Consider the following 11016-nt stretch of genomic DNA (forward strand, 5'->3'; position numbering starts at 1 on the left):
TGTGGGGGAGGTGTGGCTTATTTTCTTCCCTGTCAAGGTTGGGTGGCGGTGGATGGCCTGGATCTGAACTGGAGACCCCCCATTGCTGTTTGACATCTGCAAGACACATTTGATGTTTATTTTCTAATATCGAGAACCATTTTTGTAGAGCTTCAATACAATCACTGTGATCAGTGATAATACACATGTAACCCAGCTATATTTTTACTTTACTAATTGGTTTAACATTTTGCTCTACTTTTATACGCAAATGTCTGCCTGCTGATTACAGGGGAACATTTTGTTACCAAAAATGTATGCATTTGGATTTGTAAGTAGTACAACTAAATATCTTTTGATTTAGTATGATACGAAAGCAAACCATGTCCTTGTCTCTGTGAAATTGTATCATCAGTGTGCAATGGGGAAAGGCAAGGTGTCTGTGTGTGGTGCACCCTGAAAACTGCTGGGTTAAAAATTTCCCAGTGTGGTTTATTTTTAACCATCAACCACCAGTCGTTTGTGTGCATGCATGACTTCTTCTGAGGAAAAATAAAGCGTTTCTTCGTCCATCTATTAGGTTACAATATTTGCTTGTTTAGTTTGATTATTTAACAGTCATTTAATTAATATTAATATTTTAAGAGATATAATCCAAAGGCTACACGCAGACTCGTCCAGGTGGCTGGGTGCTTGTCCTTATTGGTTACACACGCATGGAAATGAGGAAAAATGAAATAATTTGTTCGTTTTGCATTCAAAATTAGATTTTGCTTGTATTGTTTCGTTTAAAATCAAACACTACAAACACAGTCCATTATTTATGCATCAATTTTATTGGTGCACTAAGAAGGCACCATTTGGTCCAAACAGCTAAAACTAACGTCACAAATGTATTCGATTAATGAATTTCTGCGATCATGAAATTGACATTTAAAATGAACAAACCTTTGACGCGTACAACGTTGCAAACCTGCTCCAGTTGTCGTCGATGTTGTTCGCTTTCCTCTCTCGCTCGACGAAGTTGCTCCTCGTATGACGCGATCGTTTTCTCAACAAGTCCGAAGATTTCATCGGCGGCCGCAATTAGACGCTCCCTTACCAACTCCTTCAACATTTCTACACGGCTCAATAAGCACAGAAAGACAAAAGTTCAACCTCGCTTTTGAATTCTCCTTTTCCGGTCCGGCGGAAGATAGGACAGCTAAGCTAATTTCCGCCTTTTTCTTCTTCGGCGGTGCTTTAACGACAGAGGCGTATTTGAAATGTCAAACGACCGCCATCTTGCAACAGTATTGACGACGGCTCAACAGGAGAGAAGAGGTCCAAAGTACATATTTGTACAAAGTACAAAAATCATTACCAAGAAAAATATACTAAAATAGAGTCTTGTGCTGTACGACAAAGGTGACAACAGTTTATAGTGTACTTCAACGAAAGAAAAAGAACACATTTACAGCTTTTTAAGTGAGTAAAAAGTGGACTACTGCAAAACATTTATTCTTTGTTTTGTCTCTGCACATGTGTGCATTCAAATTGCACCTATGGCGAAACTACAAAGTGAGCAACTAAAGGGTTTTTCCTCCCGTGTGTGTTCTCATGTGTGATACAAGATGAGGTTTTTGAGTGAATGTGTCAGCTTTTTACTCCGCCATCTTGCAACGGCTAAAGATGAGTACAGAAGGAAATTTACTGTTGAATCAACTGCTAGCAATTTTCAGATGTTATTAATTAAAAAGTCGATTATGATAAATTATCAAACATTTACTCTGTCCGTATTGTGCGTGCGCATGTGTGTATTCAAATTGGAACGACGGGCATAGCCCCCTCCACAAATCAAACAATTAAAGGGTTTTTCACCCGTGTGTATTCTCATGTGTGACACCATGCCTGGCTTTTGAGTAAAGGCTTTCCCACAAAATGAGCAACGAAAGGGTTTTTCTCCAGTGTGCGTCCTCATGTGGGCAATCATGCTTGGCTTTTGAGTGAATCTTTTCCCACAAAGTGAGCAATGAAAAGGTTTTTCTCCAGTGTGTGTTCTCAAGTGTCGAATCAATACGGATTTTTTAGCAAAACCTTTACCACAAACTGAGCAGATAAAATATTGTTGGCATGTTTTGGAAGTTTCCTTGTCGCCAAGAGTGGTCCTTTGTGTGAAGAGGTCCCGCTGTTTGTCGTCACCTTCACAAGACAAGAGCTTGTCCGGCAGTGGTTCTCCAGAGTGGGTTCCACTTGGAGGGTGGTGTCGAAGCCGTGACGACTCGGGACATTCGTCTTCATTGTTTTTCATTTCCGTGTAGAGAGCGGTTAGCGGTAACTTGCTGACTTTAGCCTCTTCTTCTTCCTCTTTAACGTAGAAGGGCTGTGGACGCTCCTCGACCTCTTTATCGTCTTCCTCGGTACCTGCAGAACATGAGCAATGCAAACGAATGAAGAGCTTTTGTGGCACAAGTTGGTATAAAGTTTCAATTCCACTCAAATAAACCATAAACGGACCTTCGCCACGTCTGACAATTTGCGTGCTGTAAATCATTTCCAGCTGTCGGCGTTGGCGCTCGCTCTCCTCTCTGGCTCGACAAAGTTGCTCCTCGTATGACGCCATTGTTTTTTCAAATAGTCCGAATATTTCGTCAGCGGCCGCGATCAGTCGCTCCCTTACCAACTCTTTCAACATGTTGATGTTGTTGACAGTTCCAAACCCAACGAGCCTTAGTCTGTCGTCGACGTCTCAGCGTTAGCAACTATGCTTACTTCCGTCTTTTCTTTTTGGGTTTGTGTGGCGTGTTAGCAACCAGCGTCTGGGTGCATTACCGCCATCTACTGGACAAGGTTCTCGATTTATAAAAATACGTTCGATGGACAAATTTGATTAATTATATATATAATTATAATAGTGAAATAATATGATTTATATATATATATATATATATAGAGAGAGAGAGCGAAAGAGAGAGAATGGATGAATGAATGAATGAATCTCGGTACAATGACTTTAAACTCGTCATGATGATTTTAAATCATTTAATTTGTGTATGCTTTATGATGATATGTATTTTTAAAAGATGGTTGTTAACAAAACTGAAAATCTTGACTTTAAATCCTTATCCTTATAACTTTTAATCTTGCCATGATATAAGTATAACAATATCAAATGTACAACATTCAGTGAAAGCATTATTATATAGTCTGCTTTGGTAGCTAGGACATGGGAGGGGGACACCTGTAAAATATTTACTGTCCCTTCTTATGGGTCCGCATGTGTACAGTCAAACTGTTTTTATGAGCGTAGGTTTCACCACAAATTGCGCAGCTGTAGGGTTTTTCTCCCGTATGTATTCTCATGTGTGTGACCAAGTGTGACTTGAGAGAGAAGGTTTTAGTGCACAACAAGCAACCGTAAGGTTTCTCTCCTGTGTGTACTCTCATGTGTGAGCTCATATAATCATTTCGAGAGAACGTTTTACCACAAACTGAGCAACGAAAGGGTTTTTCCCCCGTGTGTGTCCTCATGTGTTTCACCTCGTGCGACTTGTGAGCGAATCGTTTACCGCACATTGAGCACTGAAATGGTTTTTCTCCAGTGTGTGTTCTCATGTGCGATACTACGTGCGACTTGTGAGAGAACGTTTTACCACACAACGAGCAACTGAAGGTTTTTTCCCCCGTGTGTGTTTTCATGTGTGATATTAGATATGGCTTTTGGGAGAAAGTTTTACCGCAAGTCGCGCAACTAAAGGGTTTCTCCCTCCCGTGTATTTTCATGTGAGACTCCACATGTTCCTTACGAGAGAATGTCGTACCACAAACTGAGCAAGGAAAGGGTTTTTCCCCTGTGTGCGTCCTCATGTGTGAATCCCGATGTGGCTTTTGAGAGAAGGTTTTACCACAAGTTGAGCAACTATAGGGTTTCTCCCCAGTGTGCGTTCTCATGTGTCGAATCAAATATTGCTTTGCAAAACTTTTACCGCAGACTGAGCAGGTGACGTGTTTTTTACACGTTTGTAAGGTTTCCTGGTTGCCGAGAGTTGTCTCCTTTTCAGAGCATTCCAACGCTTTCTCGTCACCTTCTGCGTTACTCCTCAAAAGTTCTTCCGTGTCGTCATCGTCCGACAGTGGAGCTAAGTGGTTGTCCGATGGTGGCGGTCCACAGCGATCCCCACTCGGACTGGCATAATAAAGCCGCGACCACTCGGGCGGTTCGTCTTCATCGTCTTCTCTCTTCACCACCACGACAGTCAGCGGGAACTTGCTGACATCAGCTTCCTCCTCCTCCTCTTTAATGAAAAGGCGAGATGGATCCACTTGATCCAAACTGGAGCTTCGGCGGTGCTGCCAAACATCTGCAAGACATGAGCAGCACAAATAACTCCTCATGAACAGGTGAGCTCTTCAAAACAATAAGCAAATATTTCAATCAGCCCATCATCACCTTCACAGTCTATGCCGCTCCTCAAAGGTTCTGGTATATTGTCACCATAGGACAGTGGAGACAAAAAGTCGCCTCGTGGTCCTCCGAGATGGTCTTCGCTCAAAGTGCGACCATGAATCGATGACCACTCGAGCGCTTTGTCGTCATCGTCTTCGGTCTTCACGACAATGACAGTCAGCGGCAACTTAGTGACATCGGCTTCCATTTCTTCGTCCTTAACGTGAGAGTGCGGCGAAGCCTCTGCTTCATTCTTTACATGAGGGAGGTTGGGTTCTATTTGGCAACCAATCAGCTGCTGGACATCTGTGACACAAATGTGACACACATTTAAAAATCGAGACACAATCGTCTTAACGGACATGTTTCATTTGGTTTTTTATGGGTTGAAGTATCAACATACATGTCAGTGTCCTCATACCTTTGAAGCGTTTTTCAAAATCAAATAATCCATAAGGCATTTTTAACGACAATGTCGTAAGATGAGTTTGAAATAATAAAAACGGCGTTTGGGAATCATTTTATTTTCAAACTGTATACGAACAAGTGTAAACATCTGGGAGGGAGTCTTATTTCCAAACGGTGGATTTGATTCAGTAACCCCACAAATAGTGAGGATTTACTGTACATTTTAATTATGGTTACATTTTATTGTTATTATTATCATTATTATTGGCAAGGAGGTAGTATTTCTATATGGCTATGACGAACTCTCCTTAGAAGACATGTTTAGAATCCGAAGATTTTTTTGCGTTATTATTGAGCAGAAATATGCAAAATGAGCAAGTAGAAGACGGGTTAACAAACCTTGGAGAATTTGAGTGGAAGAAAGCATTGCCGGTTGTCTCTCAAGCTCCTCCCTCGCTCGACAAAGTTCATTTCCGGGCATCTAAACCGTTATGTTCAAGATTCATATAGAATGGTATATTTACCACATTCTGATGTGATGCTTTCACTTGCATCCTGCGCTGGTGTCCTCCTTACATCGAGCCTCTCGGCGCGTTTGTGGCGGTGCAGTGATGCCTCCTTCCTCTTCTTCTTCTTCTTCTCAGAAGATGTGAACGAGAACAAAGTTGGCACGTAGGCAGGATGAAGAGGGTCATCACTCTTTGCACCTGAAACAGTAAATATGGTTTTTCAGACAAGCTTGATATAAAAATGGAAAGTGGCGGATCCAGTTTGGTGTTTCAGGTGGGGCCGAACTGATCTTTGAGTGTATCCGCCAGTGACAGTGGATGATTCTGATATGTGAACAATCTAATTATTAGAAACTAGCAATTGGACAAACATACTGTAATGAAGCTGTGTAATTCTGCATTCCTTAAGTCATGGCCGAGTAGCAGCAAGAAAAAGGGAATATCCGAGCAATACCTCACAGATGAATGTTGACGTCAATAAAACAAAATGACGTACCTCCCACAAAGTGATCTGAGCAGATGTAAGAATGGATAGTTGGCTTCCAAAGCTTGGAGCTGTTGCGGCCATGTTCCGCCCTACGAAGCGCCGCCACCCAGCTATCCTTTCTGGTCAGGTCCGCAGGGAACCGATACAGCTTCTTGGTATCGCCTTTTTGGAAGCGATAGGCACATCCTATGGCACAACAACTTTTCACCATGGTCAAAGTTGCACCGTAACAACTCTGCCACCGATAAAATGCTAACAAAAAAAAAAAAAGCTCCAGTACACGTATCTCGAAAGCTCAATCCAGCCTTGGCCCTATTAGCACCACCCAGCGTCCGCCGCTATTTGCCACCCAAACAAACCGTCAGCCGGTCTGTGACGCCACGTGCATATCCCCTATTTATGTTATCTGTTGGAGTGCTCTCGCCTCTGTTCCGGTGTGGCCGTCACCAACTTCCGCTTTTCTTCTTCGGTGGTGCTTTGGTAGCTGCTAACGCACCCGTGACGAACGGCCGCCATCTTGCGGCGGTAATGATGAGGCGATGGTGAGAAAAAGTGGTGTGGGCGTTTTCATAGGAACTAAGAAAAAAAAAAAAGGACAATTTTCGGTCCATACTGGAGTCAGTTTAATAGTTTAGTATTACGAGGGAAGTGACATTTATTGAAAAAAAAAAGCCTTTTTGCAGAAAAATAATTGTTACATTTGTTGATTTAAAAGTGACATTTCTGTTTTGATTAATTGTGACTAAAGTATGTCAAAAAGTAATATGAGAAATTTATTTTTATATGACTATAAGACTTTTGGGCACTGTCAAGTTAGTAGCGGTTTTATTTATTTCTCTTTTATTGTAGTTTTCACCCATTTGCTCAACATAACAAAAGTGTCAGTCTGGTCAAATATTCATGCTGCAGATTGATTTGACCATTTTTGACTATAAGGTTGTAATTCATGGATTGTTTTATGTTTATTAGTAGAATATTTTCTTTTAGCTGCAGGTCATTTTTAAAATCTGCTTCAAATAAAACTCACATAGCAAAAGTAATATTTTTATTGAATTAAGAGGGAACAATATGTGGTTTGTTTCGCAGTATTACAGGTGATGACTGAACGCCGCTGTAAGCTAGCACAAGATCATATCGTTGGTCGAATGGCGTTTTTATGTATGATAATTATTAGTGTTGGTTACTTGGTGAGTATTCAAGAGTTGAGTCCTCATATTGGTACTGGTCTGAAAAAAAGTGGTATGGAATATCCCTAAGATTTATGTCAATTTAAGATGATTCAAGTAGATTTAAGAATATTAAGATAGAGTAGTAGAAAAAGCTGAAAATCTGCCAAGATGTTGGCCATTTGAACAGCTGCGTATGGCAACTCTGACTTTGATCCACAACATTACGCTGAAACGTTTATTCTTTACCTTCATTGTGTGTTTGCATGTGTGCAGTCAAATTGGCCCTGAGAGTGTAGCGTTCGCCACACTCCAAGCAACTATAAGGTTTGTCTCCCGTGTGCGTTCTCATGTGCGAGTCCTCCTGTTCCTTTTGGGAGAAGGTTTGATGACAGAGTGAACAACTCCTGGGTTTCTCTCCTGTGTGTCTTCGCATGTGCGTCACCAGGTTTGACTTGTGAGAGAATGGTTTGTCACACAGTGAGCAGCTGAAGGGTTTTTCTCCCGTGTGCATTTTTAGGTGGGATTTCACATGTTCCCGACGAGAGAATGTTTCGGCACAAAAAGGGCAGGCAAAGGGTTTTTCTCCTGTGTGTGTTCTCATGTGTGATACAAGATATGGCTTTTGAGAGAAGGTTTTACCACAAGTTGAGCAACTGTAGGGTTTTTCTCCAGTGTGTATTCTCATGTGTGATTCCATATTTTGTTTTTGAGAGAATGTTTTACCACAAAAGGAGCAAGTGAAGGGTTTCTCTCCGGTGTGCGTTCGCGCGTGCAATTCCAAATGCGGCTTTTGAGAGAAGGTTTTCCCACAAGTTGAGCAAGCGAAGGGTTTTTCTCCCGTGTGCGTTCTCATGTGTGTCATCATATGTTGCTTTTTGAAAAAGCCTTTAGCACAAACTGAGCAGGTAAAAAGTTTTGGACGTTTTTGTGGCGTTGCTTTGCTGCCAAGAGTCTCTTTTTCCAAGCATTTCGACTGTTTGCCGTCACCTTCGCGGTCTGCGTCATTACTCAAAGGTTCATCCACGTCGTCGCTGTCTGACAGCGGAGCTAAGAGGTTGCGTGGTGGTCCTCCATCACGATGATGAGACCGTTCAGGTGCTTCGTCTTTGTCATCTTCACTCTCCATCATTGGCAACTTGCTGATGTCAAACTCCTTCTCTTCCTCTTTAATGCAGACTAGTTGAGGATGCTCCTCCTCTTTATCACAAAGACGTTCTGGCTCCTCCTTTTTAACATTGTGGAACTCTGGAACCTGCTCTTCCTCTTTCACATGGAACGCCTGTGGAACCTCCTCTTCCTCTTTCATGTGGGGGGGCTCCCGACGCGCCTGCTGAAGACCAACCGGCTGCTGGACATCTGCAGGACACGAGCAATAGTTAGGAGGAGACAATGTATATGACATTGCAAATTCACCATATATCGTCACTGTGTGGGGAGCAGTGTTGCCAGAGTTATCTGCAAAAAAAGTTACTTTGTTACTTTAATGATTACTTGACTTAAAAAATGACTAAAAACTCCCGAGTACTTAATTTAAAAAGATTGCAAATAGCTTTATTAGTTACATTCAACAAATGCAGACAACTCAAACATAAAATTGACAACTGGTTTTCCCACGACTTCATTAAAACTTAAGTATTAAATATATAAAATGTATTTCATTGGTTCAGTCCTCCCATTCAAACGTCCACATTCTTAAATACAAATATTTATTTTTGTAGCGCTTTCATAATTGTCATTGTTTACAAAGCGCATTCAATAACAATACAACAAAACACATGACATAAAACAATGGCAGTAATACAAACATAACTATTCCCTGCTACATATGCCTTGTTTGAAGCGGTTCTAGAAGAAAGACGGGAAATTCAGATGCTGGTGTTAAATGAGCTAGCAAAAGACGAGTGAACGCACCTTGGACAGTTTGAGTGGAGGAAATGGCGTCATGTTGATGCCAGAGTCTCTCTCGTTGTAGTTTTGCTTGACAAAGTTCATTTTTTGACATTTTCACGTTGTCTTTTGAGGCGATTTAATCACTTCACCCTCGCTTTCTCACGTCCTCGGAGTCGACGCTCTCTCTCTTTCTCTCTCTTTCTCTCTCCCCCTCTCGCGCTCGCCTTGTCTTCTTCGGCGGAGCTTTAATAGCAACTAAAGGAGCCATGACGCGGAACGACCGCCGTCTAGCGGCAGTATTTTTAAGCGAAGGTTTGACAGAAACAGGACGGATGGATGAGTTAAAATAGTCGCACGTTGATAGGTGAATCCATTCTGTCACACTTTATTACAGCGCGAAAGCAATTGCGAAACATAAATAGGTTTTGAAATACACATAAATAAATAAATAAATAAATACATGTAATAAATAAATAAAATGCATAAATATTAAAGAAAGCATGTCTTTGTAACATTTCAATTGAATTGTAGAACAATATAATTTAGCTAAAAATAATTTAGGTGACAGGTGCCCTTTTTGGGGCCCTGGAAATGGTTGTAAATATGTCAACAGATGCTGTTTACTTTTTCTGAATGTCTCCTTTCTTCTCCAGTAAAAAAAAAAATCTACTAGTTCTGCCTCTGGATGCGGAAGGTGACATATCGGTTGCCGGTGCGCTGGCACATCTCCACGGGCATGTCGTCCTCTTCAGCCGTGCTGATGAACCATTTGGGGTAGCGCACCGATGCCAGGGTGCTGAGACTAACGCCCGAGTCGCTCTTGTAGAAGAGAAAGCGCAGCATGTCGCTGTCCGAGGTCACGCCCATCAAGCTCTGCCTGTCCGCCACCTGCTCTAAGTGCAGCGTGGGCTTGTTGCCCTCCTGGGAACACGACAGGAACAGGTTGGTCCCCTTGATGCCCAGGGCCACTGGTAGGGCTTCCGCGTTGGGGTTCGGGTGCACATAGGTGGACATGTTGAGGTGGACTGCAACGCATAAGAGAGCATTTTAGATGGTTGGAAGAAATATTGCTCGCTTATTACAGAGGAGAAGAAATATATGCAGGGGACGACTGTCATATTGTCTCTTCACATGTGTTGCTGCACTGTTCAAATATTTACAGCAATCACGATGTAATGTAAATAAAATAAAAATATACACAATTCTTTTAGGTTCTTTTTCTCTTTAAACTGAGCATATTGTAATTTAGGAAACACAAAATGCGTATGTGTGTGTTTTAAGAATGTGCATCCCCACCTTTGCGGTGACTGTTTCCTCCCTGCAACAGGACGGCATGCAGCTCCATGCTTTCCCTGAGCAGCACCAGACTTTTCTTCTGGGTGTCGCTCACGCTGCACTCGTACTGGCCCGTCCGGGTGAACTGATTCCTCGGAGCTCGTGCCTCAGGCATGTGGATCACTGAAATAGAATTTCTTTTAAAAAAAAAAACACCTAGGAAACACCAATATCTTTTTGTATACAGCAGAGTTCTAATAGTTTTGGATTTTTCATCATAGTTTTTAAATAGTTGTTTTTTTTAAATTCGTTTTTGAGCAAGTATGTTCATTTTATTTTTAAAATAATGCTTCATTTCATGTAGTTTGTATTCCTTTTACTATGCGGCACGGTGGATTTAAAATTGTGTTGGATCTTCAGTACCTTCAACTAGGTCGTCCATCATGATGCTAAAGAGGTTTCCGCCACTGCAGTTTCCTTTGAGGGCCGTCTCGGTACGGCTGCCCTTCAACCTCTCCACGGCGACCACCAGATTGACCACCTGCCTCATGGTCAGGGGGTGATGGGAGACCTCAAGGCCCAGTCCCAGAGGCAAACTGGGGCTCACGGGGGTTATCGTCTCTGAGGCCATCTTCACAAAAAATTCACATACGTTACATACTGTCTTGTACGAACACATCGGATGCTGCAGTACCGTACCTTGTTTTGGTGTGTTGTAGTTGTAGTAGTGAGAGTTGTCTGGTCGAAGCGCTCAGCTATGCTGTTGCTGTGGTTGTGCTTGCATGTCCAAACCTGAGTGCTTTTATGTAGCACCTGAGGAATTTCCCACTACACACACAGGAAGTGGGAGGGGCCATGTTGACGACGTCACGC

General features: G+C 42.2%; 3 protein-coding genes and 1 long non-coding RNA gene across 5 annotated transcripts; all 4 read right to left on the minus strand.

Annotated features, from left to right (window-relative positions):
• Positions 1–2025: 2025 nt before the first annotated feature.
• Positions 2026–2750, minus strand: LOC119127310. The gene is made up of 3 exons (XR_005098783.1): positions 2476–2750; positions 2241–2382; positions 2026–2126 (listed from the first exon to the last, which is right to left on the minus strand). It is a non-coding gene; the product is annotated as an uncharacterized LOC119127310 (long non-coding RNA).
• Positions 2751–3082: 332 nt separating this feature from the next.
• On the minus strand, positions 3083–6284 carry LOC119127186 (zinc finger protein 391-like). Of its 2 annotated transcripts, XM_037259004.1 has the most exons (5): positions 5819–6284; positions 5390–5520; positions 5213–5294; positions 4409–4711; positions 3083–4319 (listed from the first exon to the last, which is right to left on the minus strand). In XM_037259004.1, exons 1-5 carry the CDS (start codon positions 6018–6020, stop codon positions 3211–3213), a joined length of 1827 nt encoding a protein of 608 aa, XP_037114899.1. In that variant the 5' UTR covers positions 6021–6284; the 3' UTR covers positions 3083–3210. The 2 variants fall into 2 exon arrangements, with proteins under 2 accessions (XP_037114899.1, XP_037114900.1); XM_037259005.1 differs by lacking the exon at positions 5213–5294 and having other exon boundaries at positions 5338–5520; positions 5819–6283.
• Positions 6285–6839: 555 nt separating this feature from the next.
• LOC119127232 (zinc finger protein OZF-like) lies at positions 6840–9430 on the minus strand. The gene is made up of 2 exons (XM_037259105.1): positions 8890–9430; positions 6840–8334 (listed from the first exon to the last, which is right to left on the minus strand). Exons 1-2 carry the CDS (start codon positions 8978–8980, stop codon positions 7214–7216), a joined length of 1212 nt encoding a protein of 403 aa, XP_037115000.1. The 5' UTR covers positions 8981–9430; the 3' UTR covers positions 6840–7213.
• Positions 9431–9492: 62 nt separating this feature from the next.
• il1b (interleukin 1, beta) lies at positions 9493–10985 on the minus strand. Its single transcript, XM_037259187.1, has 4 exons — positions 10843–10985; positions 10567–10774; positions 10165–10326; positions 9493–9893 (listed from the first exon to the last, which is right to left on the minus strand). Exons 2-4 carry the CDS (start codon positions 10772–10774, stop codon positions 9538–9540), a joined length of 726 nt encoding a protein of 241 aa, XP_037115082.1. The 5' UTR covers positions 10843–10985; the 3' UTR covers positions 9493–9537.
• Between the last annotated feature and the right edge of the window lie 31 nt (positions 10986–11016).

Source organism: Syngnathus acus, chromosome 9 (genome assembly GCF_901709675.1).
Source record: "Syngnathus acus chromosome 9, fSynAcu1.2, whole genome shotgun sequence".
In the NCBI taxonomy this organism is placed as follows: domain Eukaryota; kingdom Metazoa; phylum Chordata; class Actinopteri; order Syngnathiformes; family Syngnathidae; genus Syngnathus; species Syngnathus acus.